The sequence below is a fragment of the Choristoneura fumiferana genome, chromosome Z (assembly GCF_025370935.1).
Source record: "Choristoneura fumiferana chromosome Z, NRCan_CFum_1, whole genome shotgun sequence".
Lineage (NCBI taxonomy): Eukaryota > Metazoa > Arthropoda > Insecta > Lepidoptera > Tortricidae > Choristoneura > Choristoneura fumiferana.
This window is the reverse complement of record NC_133472.1, coordinates 22,288,135-22,302,383: the sequence shown is the minus strand read 5'-3', so window position 1 is coordinate 22,302,383 and position 14,249 is coordinate 22,288,135. Positions and strand designations below refer to the sequence as shown.

Sequence of the window (14,249 nt, the reverse complement as noted above, 5' to 3'; positions counted from 1 at the left end):
CACCACCGCCCAAAGACACCTGCAACACCAGGGGGATTCGCAGATGCGTTGCCAACCTAGAGGCCCAAGATGGGATACCTCAAGTGCCAGTAATTTCACCGGCTGTCTTACTCTCCACGCCAAAACACAACAGTGCAAGCACTGCTGCTTCAGAGCAGGATTAGCGAGCAAGATGGTGGTAGACATCCGGGCGGACCTTGCACAAGGTCCTACCACCTGCAAAATGGCGCGCAACGTGTCGGATCGTTCAATCGTTCAATCGGTCCCGTTTCAGAGCAACACTGTTATGGACGGACAGACAGATAGACACACGAATGATCCTTTAACGGTTCCGTTTTTTTTAACCAACCATAAAAATGGGATAGAAGTAGGAGTATCAATTAATCAAACCTTAATCCTACAAACGAACTTTGTCAGTAAATAAGATTCGAACTAAAATATAGGAATTCAGCTAAAGAAATATCTCAGAATGGTTTGCTACTGTAATAAGTAAAAATTTCAACGCCGTCATAAATTCAAATAAAGAATGAAACGTTTCTCACTAAATATACGGATCCCGCCCTTCCTGGGCGTAGCAAATAAAAATGACGTTAAATAATTCAAAAACATTTATCCAACTTCTCTGGTGTTCTTTTTAACTGAATTAAAGCCCGAAGGCTATAAATAAAATTTTAATTTTCTACGCTAACAGAAGTTTCTTGTTTATTTTTTTATTTTTCATAAACAATCTTAGTCGGTAGGAATGCTAAATTTACAATGAAATACAAGTGCCTAAACCAATTTTATGATGTAAAATTTGGGATGCTAAATACGCCTACTCTGTTCATAAAAACATTGTTATCTCTTTAGGAGTTTCAGTTTCAGGCACCGGATAGGAATTAATTTAATTTGTTCGAGTATGTTTCGAATATAGGGTTTCGATACTAAAACTCGTCATACAAAGCTGCGTTTTTACACACACTGCTGCTGGGTCGTGCTGAGTCACCGAAATCGAGCTAGTACGTACCTAGAAAAGTATTTTCAAGGGTTTTGTAGTCAGTTCCATTTTTTGTTATATTTCTTATTTTTTTGGAGTCGGTTTTACTTTTTTGTTAAAATTTTTCTTTATTTCTCACTTTTTAGTGATTCGTAGCCAAAGTACATCACACAACGATTCTATTAAGCCCAAACACGACTTAGTTGCTTTGTTTTATAACAGAGTTCCGTTGCCTACCTTCTGGCTTCAGCATCATATCAGTTCGAAAGAATCATTAACTTAAAGCTTCTTCTTAGTCGCTTATCTAGGTATATTAATCATGATCGTTTATAGACGAGCGAGCATTACTTAGCTTTGATGAGTTCCATTGATCATCACGGTCTTCTTCATCAGGTCCAGGTTACCAAATGATACTTTCTGAATGTGAATGCTCATCTTTATGCTAAAAATGCCAAAATCGCCATAGGTGTGCCTATAAAATTTGAGGTTTTCCCTCAATTTCCCTAGGATCCCATCATCAGATCTTGAGTTGGTGACAATGGGACCACTTCAGAAGAATACCCTTTTGATTAAAAAGATAATTTTGAAAGAACATACATAAAAAAAATACAAACATCAGAACATAGAACCTCCTCCTTTTTTGAAGTCGGTTATACCAACATGTTCAGAAATATTTGACACAAACATAACCCTATTTTTAATTGGAAGACAAATAAAGGATAATGAATGTAAACGAATCGAAAGTTAAAATTTGCATAATACTTATGCGGGCGTAGCTCCACAATGTACACATATAAATACACATATCTCTATATTGTTTAAGTGGCTCTACTATATTACGCATCAGTCAACAATATTCGCTGCTAAAAAGTAGACGCAGTTTTGAATTATATTACTAAACATGGCTTTGAAAAACGCTGCCTTCTTGATATTTATTGTGATTGTCACTGTAAGTTTTTCTGCTGGTAATGATGCAAGTAAGTAAAAACGTTGCCTTGATCTTCTTATTCATGACAGCAGCTAGTTCGTAGTACAGTAAAAGAAAGTTTTTAAAAGACATCTTTAAGATGATGACAACATCATCATCATGATGATTTGGATGTCTTTATAAAACTCAAATAAAAGGTTTTAGTCAATAAATGTGAATAAAATGTATACTGACGTCGCTTGAAAGAAACAGAAATAACAATTTCTTAGTATCTTTTTATAACTTGTGTAATCATATATTTACTAAATACGCGGAAGATTTGCCTTTGTAAGAATTGTATTTAAATTTTGTTTCATTTTGCTGGCATGTTAAGCCGATGTTACAGTGTAATTTATTTTAATGGCCCTATGTTAGGAATAATTGATTGATGTGAAAAGTTTCTAACCCGCACTGGGAAAGTTCTAAAATCTACTATAGTACCTAAAAATACAAAGAAAAAGGGTTTGTTCATAGGCTGGATGACATTTAAACTAAGCTCACGTGTGAACAGAACTTGAGGATAATATTTTTAATTTCAGATAATAATAAAGTCTATTCCGATTTACCTTGCTTGTCCTTTGGCGGACTTTGTGTTTTGTCAACGGAATGTCCTAAGGGCAAACAGGTTCCTTTAAAAGGATTGTGCCCCCTGCAAAGAGACGGCATAGAATGTTGCTATTCGCGTAAGTTCAGAGTTAAAATATTTATATAAATTTAAAAACAGGAACCTATGATTGAGCATTAAAAAATATACATGGTATAAATAGAATTCTCACTTAAAAGGTGTACAGTACAAAAATAATATCCAGTAAACACATCGAGAGATGAATTCTAATCTGGTGAATTCTATCTAGTGATAGTACCAGGTATCTCCGGTAGCAGAAACAATATTTTTAAATGATGATTCGTTTCACTATCCGCAATCGTATATACGAGTGTTTTTATGTATTTAAGCGGTCCTGAGCCCTGAAATTTGGAGAAATGAGCTATATCACGACACTGCTCGAAAATGTGTCCATAGATAAACCTATAAATCCAGTACACAAAATTGCTTATATTTTTAAATTTAACCGCTGACTCATGTATGGCTAGCAAAACACGACAAAAATGTATGTAGCACGTGACGCTAACAGGTCGTATCTAAATATATATTTCATAGTACGATACAATTTTTTTTTAATATATTTCAGAATTATTTTCTCAGCCTGCTGAAACGACAATTGGACCAATCAAAACTAATCGTCTGCTGCATGTAAAATTAGATTGACAATGAAAATGTTTCATTTATGACTTTTATGAGGTGTTTTTTTCTTAAACGCATAATATGCACAATAGTAGATTGTTCAACAAGGGACTAAAACAAGCCATAATTACACGAGATGTTTACTAAGAAAGAAGCTACTTATAGTAAGAATGACATTATTGTTGTTTTGTTTAGTCTCGCGTTGAACACGCTACTTTTCACTTTGAATGCGAAGCAATGTTTTGTTAAAAATTACAATATTACTTTTTAAAAGCGTACGCTCGACTAATGGTCAGGACATCTGTTGAAAATTCAAGTAGCAAAAAAAAATTGTTGCGCGGTTTTTTTCTTTTCTTATATTGTTTATGAAATGACGCTTTAAAAGCTTGCATATTTAGCCAAATCAAAATTGAAAACTATTTTAAAACCAATTGGACTATGCATAATAAAATGAATGAATCATTAATATAATTGAATAGATTTATATTCGTATTCACTAATTGTGTTTCACGAAATTAAATCGTGTTTTTTTATATTTTGCACAGTTGTCATTATGAGGTTATTTTCACGCCTTAAAATCCTCCATTCACAAACACTGTGTTGGCTGTTTAGGGGTTTCAACGAAAATTAAAAAAAACTTTAATTCCTAGAGAATAAAAAGGAGCTTTAGTCTCGATATGCAAAGACTAAAGTAGCATTTTAAGAGCATGCCAAGTGAAAAATGCTTTTTCACTCCTAATGCTCGTAAAGTTCGTGTTTATGCTGGATCTAGGCAACATTTCATGACTTTTTATGCTCTTGTACATAAAGTAAAATCTTCGTCTAAGACCAATCAGGTGTTAACAGCCACAAACAAAAAAGTTTCTATATATTTTTTTAATAATTTTGAACTAAAAATCAAGCAAATAAATCAATAAAACTAAATATTTATAATTATATTAGCAATGCCTGAAAAACAAAAGGTACTTACATACTTGGTTTGGGTAGGGTTTTAACTAAATGTAAACAAAACAACGTCAAATTGGTGTCTTAAATATTGAAATTCGCCCATTTAACTATCTAAACATTTCTATGTTGAAATACACTAGTCTAGTTTGTATGACTATGATACTCGTAGATAAGTAAAATGTTTAAATTCATTCAATGTACCTACCAAATCTGGCAGTTGAAGTTTGTTTCATCATCAACATCATCATCATCATGGATGTGGGAGTTTGTTTACATCAAAGTCAAATTATCTTTATTCAATTTAGGCTATAATAAGCACTTATGAATGTCAAAAAATCCACCACCGGTTCGGAAAACCTCTGTTGAGAAGAATCCAGCAAGAAACTCAACGAGTTATAAGTATTTTTTTAAACAGTTTTTCAATAATATTAAATGATATACATCACAAGTATTTAACATAACTTTATTTTTAACACAGCTTCGCTATTTGAAAGGATCGTTAATGCGGATCGAAATTATTTCCAAATATCCCTGAACATAAATAATAAATAAATAAATAAATATCACGGGACAATTCACACCAATTAACCTAGACCCAAAGTAAGCTTAGCAAAGCTTGTGTTATGGGTACTAAGCAACGGATAAATATAATTATATAGATAGATACATACTTAAATACATATTAAACACCCAAGACCCGAGAACAAACATTCGTATTTTTCATACAAATATCTGCCCCGACACGGGAATCGAACCCGGGACCTCAAGCTTCGTAGTCAGGTTCTCTAACCACTAGGCCATCTGGTCGTCAAACAACACAACACACAGAACATTCAGTTAATAACCTATCCAAATGAAATATAATACATTATACGCCTAGTTCTCGCACCAGTCTCCCCCACATAAGTCTGTAAAGTGCACACTTAAATTTATATAATTGATACATTTTAACTTGGTGGTGGAGAAAAATAAATAATTTATTATTATTGATTATCATTATTATTATTATTCTTTTTTTTTTATTTCTTAGGATTAGGTTTTATAATAGTTATAAGAAGTAAAATACAGAAAAGTACATACAAAATAAAAATATTATAAAAACCTAACCTAGTTTTCCGCCGGTAATGGGGCAGGTCCGTGGGGTGGCCGGGCAAGAATAGCTCCCCCCATCTCATTCCGTTGGGTGTCGTAGAAGGCGACTAAAAATCCAGAAGACGGGCAGCAGCGTCTTCTGCGTACACCATCAGCATAACACTGCGATCCCCAAGCCGCCTTTGCCAAGCGTGGGAATTATGGCAACCCCCCCCCCCCCCCAAATAAGGGGGAGGCCTTTGTCCAGCAGTGGACGTCTTTTGGCTGATGATGATGATGAACGGGGCAGGGCCCATGCTACCGGTGGCCGCTATAGCAACAAATACTGAAAACCGAATAAAATTGGCGGAAGCCAAGCGGGAGCATATCAGTCTTTGGATTGTTATTGTAGTCGTGAAAGCACAATGTCTAGTCTCGGTGAAAAGTGCAATAGATGAATTCGTATTATTTAAGGCCTACCCTTCGAACTAACTCGTTCATCTATAGCTTACTTTCCAGCCTCTACAACAATGTACTATTTAAGTTAAACTTGACAGTCAACGTAATACCATTGTGATAGAAACGGTCGCCTGCCAGGCGTTTTGTGTTTGTTTTGGCTCGTGTTTGCTGGTGCGAATTAAAATAGCATAACAAAATTTTAATACGATTAAAAAAACACTTAATTTAACCAATAATTCAATTAATTTTTGGGTTATTACTCAAGCGTTTCAACCATCTCAAGTTTCGTGATCACAATTTGCTATGAATGGGCTAGAATTTGATGATATTCTCGATTATTTTTAGACTTACTACCTGTACTTTTACTAGATGACATGGAAATTGTAGCAAAATCTTCTACCATGTCATCAACATGGTAGATTGATGAGAATAAATCAGATAAAATCTCGCTCTTCAAATATAAAAAACCGGCCAAGAGCGTATCGGACACGCCCAAAATAGGGTTCCGTAGCCATTACGAAAAAATTAAGAAATATTTTTCTAAGGATTTCGTATTTTATACGGAATCTTCCAAGTTTAGGTATATTTTATACCTTAGGGTGCTATTTACTCATAAACTACTAATAACTCTCAAGCAAACTTAGCCGTTATAGTTTTCCTTGAAAGTTTGATATACTTACTACCATCTTGAATTTTTTCAAATTTTTCCACCCACCGCTTTAGATTTAAGAGAGGGGGGACGTTCGATTTTAATGAAAATTTGCACTTTAAAGTTGAATATTTCGCAAAAAAATCACTATATCGAAAAATCATCTTAGCAAACCCCTAATGGTTTTAAAAGACCTATCCAACGATGCCCCACACTATAGGGTTGGATGAGAAAAAAAAAACACCGCCGCTTTAAGTATATGGGAGGTACCATCAGCCAAATAAGAGGTCTATCAATTTTTAAACAAGTTCCTATCAAATGAATATGTCGCTAAAGTCGAACTTTCAAGTTGACAGACACGTCTATTGGCATTATTGTCTTAAATGACATGCAAGCGATTATCAATTTTAGGGTGGTAGACCACATATTTGGCTGATGGTACATTTTTTTTAATTTTGAATTGTACCATTTTGTCGGCATAGTTTACCTATATATCCGTGCAAAATTACAGCTTACTAGCATTGATAGTCCCTGAGCAAAGCCGCGGACGGACAGACAGACAGACAGATAGACAGACAGACATGGTGAAAATATAAGGGTTTCGTTTTTGCCATTTTTGCTCCAGAACCCTAAAAATATTATTACCTCCCTATCGCAATTGCCAATCATGCATGTACTAATAATTCCTTGTTATTTTTCTAGTACCGATCTCAGAAACTCGATGCCAAAAACACGGTGGGCAATGCATTCAGAAAAAGCAAGGATGTCCTGAAAATCTCACATTTTTACGAGCAACTGATTGTGGAGCTGATGAACTGTGCTGTATTTTAGTATAAGATTGTTCCAAATTACAAATATGAATAATAAAATAACATAATAAGATACGTTGGATTATTGTTATTACTAACAAACCTTTTGTAATGTGTTAATTAAAAAAAAACATAATAAATTAACCTAATTTAGTAGCGAAATATTACTGTGTGCAAGGCACGAACACTGATTTGACTGCAGCGGTGTCCAAAGCGCTGATTATGTTATCCACCGTTAAACAAATAGGTATCTATAATGTTAGTATGTATATTAAGTTATATTCTATGCGCTACAGTGTCAACGGCTGAGATTATATTTTTAGTGATTATATTTGCAGCGCGAGTGCATTTTATCCGTAGTTAGGTTTTAGTTATAAAACTTCTAGTAAGTTCTTGTTTCTGATTGTAAGACTGCTGTACCTAATATGGAAATTATGGTCAGTCTTTTATTTAGATATTTTTTGAATAACGTTCGCTATAAAAATATATAGGGCAGTCATACTGAACTAAATCGTGTAGTATCTGCGCTGGCCGTTATTTATGCTCACTCACCACGAGACATTAAATCTGACAGCGCCCTAAATCTCTATATATACACAACGACAGAAACATTTCACGCAACAAATTCGGGAACAACGAAACATACGAGCAACAATTATGGAGCGACCGCGTCATCATTCATAGGGTAAACGTAACAATAACCCGCGGTTTCAGCGAAAGGCGAATTTCCTGCTGCATCCCCACACCCTAATTAAAAGATGTGAATAAAATGCAACTGCTAAGATTTAAAATAAAAAAGACCGCAATTCTAATTATTCAACGGGATAGGTTAGGTTAGTCGCGAAACCCTCTGATTCTCCTTCCCAAGCAAACTTAAAATAACAAAGCAATATTTAAAATCTGTATATATGTACCTACACGAATAAGTTAAATTAAAACCTGCAAATTAATTGCGAGTTCACCTCGGATCTAAATGCTTGGAACGCACAATTGTCAACATATACATTTTAACTTCATACCTTCTATATAAGATAAGATAAGTCTTGACAAAGAACGAAATGTTCCTGTAAGGATTTTGTTTTTTTTCCTTTTGAGGTACGGAACCTTAAACACGTTAAAACACTATTTCTTTCTTTAACCTATACGAACTATGAATGTATGTCGGGGATAAAAACACAGGAAGTTAAAGACTTATCGAAAGAACAAAGGAAGTAAAGAATACGATATGAATAAATTTAACAAAGAAAGAGACACAACCGGGAAGGACGGACTCAAGCTCAACTTAACATTGCTAGATAATTTGAAAAAGTATTTTAAATGTTTGCAGAAACAATACCCTATTGATATTTAAAATAAATATTCATTTTGGCATTCATTTCTACATACATATATTGTGACCACAGTTGGAGCAAGATAATTGATTTTAGTTAAAAAATTACCTTGACACGGCTGAGATTCAATTAATTACAAAAAAGTTTTTCATTGTTCAAAAGCAGTTTTTATAAAAATATGAAAATTGGGAAATATAATATTTCACAATTTATGAAAACGCAATACCTAGAGGCAAGCGAAGTAATAAAGAGCCACAAGGGACTGGCACTCGTGGTGGGTTAGAAAAAAAAATTGCCTTGGTAATAATTAGTACTTATCGCTTTACCAGGTATCAAAAAATTAACCCAATATAATTTCAGGCAGTCGTTCGAGATGTTCAACCATCAGCATTAACGTAATGTTAGTACATTAATGCATTCTTAATTTAGTAATTTTATGTTCAAAACGTTAGTAAAATATACAATGCAATTTTTAGACAAAGATCGAAAGTCACTGACTGTGCAGGACTGTACATATACCTTGTTTTTCAAGACAAAACTAATCATAAAAAAGGAACAAAAGGTACCTTTTGTTCCTTTTTTATGATTAGTATTGTCTTTGATTGCTAGAATGATGTCAATTGAAAAATAAACGAATTTGGTTACAAAATATGCTAATATCGTATCTATTTTAATATTAGTAGACCAAACTGACGTTGCTCAGAGAATTAGTTCGTTGACGTGGCGTTGGGCTGGCCAAGTCTGTCGCAGGACCGATGAACGGTGGAGCAGACGAGTCCTCGAATAGAGACCACGGACGGGAAAACGTAGTATAGGGCGTCCTGAGGCACGGTGGACGGATGACCTTAAGAGGATCGCTGGCAGCGGATGGATGCGAGGGGCTGAAGACAGAGTGTTGTGGCGCGCCATGGAAGAGGCCTATGTCCAGCAGTGGACTGCTGTAGGCTGATGATGATGATGATGGCAACAATGCCATTTTTAAGGAATCCCATTGGAATCCCGGAATTTCAGTACAGCTGACAGACCTAATGGTTCGCACAAAGGCTAGTTCAGTATAAAATTGATACTAGGTAAAAGTTAGTAGTCTAATTATACCCAAACAATAAATTAAGTTACAATGAAACTATCTTAGTGCATTTGTTCACTTGGTAACAGTTGATAAGTGTCGCTTCCTTCTGTGACTTTGACTATTCATAACATAACACCACCTAGGTCGGGGTAAACAATACTTTAATTACAATTTGTATACGTTTACGCGCCTCGGTTAAGGTAGGCTTTGTATTCGGTCGACGTAAACGCAAAGGCGCAATTTGCTTTTAAGCAGTTTTACACCTGAGGACATTAGCAGTCGGCTACGTTTCAAAATCATTAACAACCCTTTTTTCGAAATGCGGTGTTTTTAAGACATTACTTTTATACTTACAGTATTGAATATTATTTGGAAGACCCCGTTGGTTTCGGACTTCGAATAGTTATGAATAGGTATGTTGTTAAAGTCATAACTATCGTTTTGAAGCCGAATAATTTCTATGTAGGCTAGTATTTGTAATTGAGTTACGTCAATGACACTTTTTTTTCACGTTTCGGCATGGTCATCTAGAAGCACGTCGTGACCAAGGAGCTTATATTATTATAATAACATAATATCCGTTTGAAACAAGAAATTTGATCTTTAGTTATGTTAAGAAAGAAATGGAAGTTATTCGTGAAATGTGAAAGAAAGATATGGAATATATAAATAAGTAATAAAGGTCAATCTTCTTAGTTTGGCGTTCAACCTCCAGTTTTGTATATAAGCTCCTTGGTCGTGACCGACTCGATTTTTTTTTAATAGTCGGCCGTGGCAAGGGGCCGGTCGAAAAGATACCGTTGGAGGGGTTGGATATAAGAAAATTCAATTTATTATTATTCTCATTTTTTGTAGTTTTTTTGCTTTCCTCACAGTCGAAATGAAAAGTAGAGTGTCTAACTCGGGTGAAATTACCCATTTCCCCTCGAACTATTGGCACTCTCACTTCGTTCGAGCGCCAGAAATATCTCGGGTAACATTTTCCACCCTTAGTTATCAATCTACTATTTTTTTAATGCTAATTTTGTATTTTAGCTAAGGCGTACCCTAGTGAGGAACCAGTTTTATTTTATTTGTTACCTAAGTACCTAGTTACTTATCGCCTAAGGTTCACTTTTGTCCTTGACATTTTAAACTTTACTCTTTTTTTTATTAATCGTATTTAAATTACGTCTGACAACTTCAATATAAATTTCATGGGACACTTGACACCAATTGACCTAGTCCCAAACTAACCAAAGCTTGTACTATGGATACTAGGCAACGGATAAACATACTTATATAGATAAATACATATTCATCATCCAAGACCCGAGAACAAGCATTCATTCATATTATTCATAGAAATATCTGCTCCGGCCGGAAATCGAACCCGGGACCTCAAGCTTCGCAGTGAGGTTCTCTAACCACTTAGCCATCAGTCGTCTATGATGTTTATATTATGTTACAATATTTTTTATAGAAAAAATGTACATGTACGTTTTATATAGTTATATAATTATTGCTCCTTTTGGCCTTAGCAATCCCAAATCGCAACTATTGTTAAAGTGCGAAACCTGCTTTAAAACTTTAAAAACATCGCACAAAATGCTCGGATAGTTTTTTATCTCTCTGGCAATGGCCATTAATCAGGCTGAACTGCGCTCGACTCCCGTGAAAACTTCTGGAAAATAAGAAAACTTTTCTTTCAATTGAATTAAAATCTTCAACTGGATGACTTTTCTTTTTCTGGCAGATTGTTGATTAGCAGCAAAATCTTGTTGTGAACTGACGTTTGTGTTCCAGATAAAAGATAATTAGAATTAAGAGTTTACTAATAGAAAAAATAATGAAATTCTTGTTCTCATGACTGTAATGTAATAGTGAGGTAGGTATGTTCAAGTGACTTTACATGGGCTGTATCGGGACTCGATTATTGGGACATGAAGCCATTGTAAAATAGATCTTACAAATATATTATATACAGCGTGTATTGTTGATATAGCCTCAAACTGTAACCAAACCTAAGATTTAAGTAGGTACTGTGAACCGATATTAAAACAAATTGTTAATTTAAAAATAACTACCAGAGCGTTATTAATTTTTCAATTATTTTCGAGCAGCAATGTAAAATGTAATGCGTACAATAATTTGATAAGAGAGAGAAGCGATCTGTTTGAGGACCCGGACGGTTTGAGGCATATTGGTCGCGCGCTCCGGACTGTCGAGTGGCTATGTACCGTTATACCCTTAGTTTATCTCTCTGATTTCAACAAAATTTTGCAGGTAGACTAAGGGGCTGTTTCACCATCAATTGTTTAGTGTTAACTGGCGGTTAGGTGTGATGCCGTCTCTATTTGTTTTGTTCGAATAGACGGAGACGGCATCACATTTAACCGTCGGTTAACGGTTAATCAATGGATGGTGAAACAGCCCCTAAGTCTTGTTGCTATGTGGTCTTACACCTTTATGGACGTTATGCGAATTGGGTGATTTATTATTAAGACATCTTCACACAATGGACAATTTACATAATTGGACATGTGCTTTTTAGGTCAACTGATGTCGTGGTCATTTTGCTTAATAGAAAATTCGGTCCTGAGGTGTTTTTTTATATATTTTAATTTTGTGTATTTTTACAAGTAGAATCCTTATTTTAATAAGCCTTTCGTTTTGGGTCGTACGTAAAGAAAAAAAGTTTCAAATTGTCTCCTAAAGCGAGAGAGCCACAGACAATTTAATATCGAATAGCGCCTGAAATGTAAAATTAAATTTTCTAGTCTAAGTACTCTGCCATTGAATGCAGCCCAGTTAAGTTGACCAAGATATATTTTTTCACTTTTATGTTCAATATCACTTCACAAAACGTCGGGTTTGTCATAAAAATATATATAACAATTTACTATTTGAATTTGAAACACTATCTTTGCCGACTTTATAAGGAAAGTTTTGTTTTTAAACTACGTGGCCAAGTAAAAATCTATTATTGATTTCATTATTTACGTCGATCTTATTCGATTTGAAAAAAAATCCTTTATTATTATGAAAAATATTGTATTATAAGTGCAAAGATAAAAAAAAACTCGAAAAAGATAAAAGTGACTGCGATATCTTGCAGTACGTACCTACAACGAAAACAATTTATGAACATTTGAATCAAAAGGTCAGCGACAAATCCTCTAGAGACGGCAACGTGCAATTAGAAACAAGATCACGAACATTTATTATTGTGTATAGGAATATAAACTTAACCTACTTACTTTTTAGAGTTCCGTAGCCAAAATGGCCAAAACAGAACTCCTCCAGTTTCGCCATGTCTCTCTGTCCGTCCGTCTGTCCATCTGCCTGTTGCTCTCTCCGCGGCTTAGATATTGAATAGGTTATTAAATAAAGCTGTCATATGGACCGCAGATGAATTTGATCAAAATTATTTAGTTGGAAGACGCGGGAACGCAGTTGCAACTAAAATTTGATTTATTAAGTACTGTTTAGATTAAAAAAAATATTAATCGTCAGTTCGACAATAAATAAATTTTCGTCAGCAGAAAAAATAGAAAAAAGCCGTGGTGGCCGATTGGTTTGACCTATGGTCTATCAAACAGGGGATCGTGGGTTGAAACCCCGGGTCGCACCTCTGAGTTTTTCGAAATTCATGTGCAAAATTACATTTGAAATTTACCACGAGCTTTACGGTGAAGAAAATCATCGTGAGGAAACCTGCACAAACCTGCGAAGCAATTCAATGGTGTGTGTGAAGTTCCTAATCCGCACTGAGCCCGCGTGGAAACTACGGCCCAAGCCCTCTCATTCTCAGAGGAGGCCTGCGCCCAGCAGTGGGACGTATATAGACTTATATGATGAGAAAAATAGGCATAATTTATCTAACTTTTCATAGGTCGAAATATGTTCATTGCAAAGTATAATGTTATGTAGTAGTGAGCTATATAATTAAAATTAGAACCGCCAGAGTGATGCCGAGTACCTAATTACATATTTACACAATCCTATTCCATCAACCCATCCCGGGTTACTGAGGGTAAAGGTAGACCTAGTGGCAATTCCCTGTAAATGCCAATTATCGCAGTTGATTATTATCCGACTAAAGGCTACATAATTAATATTGACATTGGGCCTTCTGTTTGAGTACTTTAAATAAATATTTACACTGAAGGGTACTAAAGTGCATGATAGGTTTTATCCTGAGCCATAAACCCTGAGCAAAACAGGAAACAGAATGAAATGAAAAACACAATGATGTAGGTTTACTACCTAGTTATGTGGGTGTCATCCACATAAGTAGGTATCCGACTAAGGAAGACACAGAATTGATTCTGACCTGAAATAACGATCCCTTTTTAGGGATAAGCTCGCCTTTGCTCTCCTTTCTGTGTATTTGTATTTCTTTGTATTTTATTTTTATGTGCAATAAAGAGTTTACATACATATCGCCACGTGTCTACAGTATTATTATTGGTTGTGCGTTTAGTTGCACTTGTGTTGTTTAGGTATATTAGTTTTCAAGTGCAGGGAAGGTGGGAAAATTAATTGAATAACACGTTCTACTCAAGCGCAGATATTTTGAAAAAACTGGACCGCACTGTAATGAGGAGGCGAGTTAAACGTGGACCTTCGCAAAGTAGCGCCCGAATCTATGCACCTCTACATAATTGACAAAGTAGCTCCCACCAAAAACATTCTGTAAAAAACTAGCCAAGTCTCGATGGAGCTGCTTGTTTTATCTCTAAAAA

The 14,249-nt window shown here is 35.1% G+C and overlaps 1 protein-coding gene across 1 annotated transcript; it reads left to right on the top strand.

Annotated features, from left to right (window-relative positions):
- Positions 1-1,786: 1,786 nt before the first annotated feature.
- LOC141439050 (U-scoloptoxin(19)-Tl1a-like) lies at positions 1,787-7,197 on the top strand. Its single transcript, XM_074103170.1, has 3 exons — positions 1,787-1,953; positions 2,483-2,626; positions 7,016-7,197. The coding sequence occupies exons 1-3, from the start codon at positions 1,878-1,880 to the stop codon at positions 7,147-7,149; spliced, it is 354 nt and encodes a 117-aa protein (XP_073959271.1). The 5' UTR covers positions 1,787-1,877; the 3' UTR covers positions 7,150-7,197.
- The last annotated feature ends 7,052 nt before the right edge of the window (positions 7,198-14,249 follow it).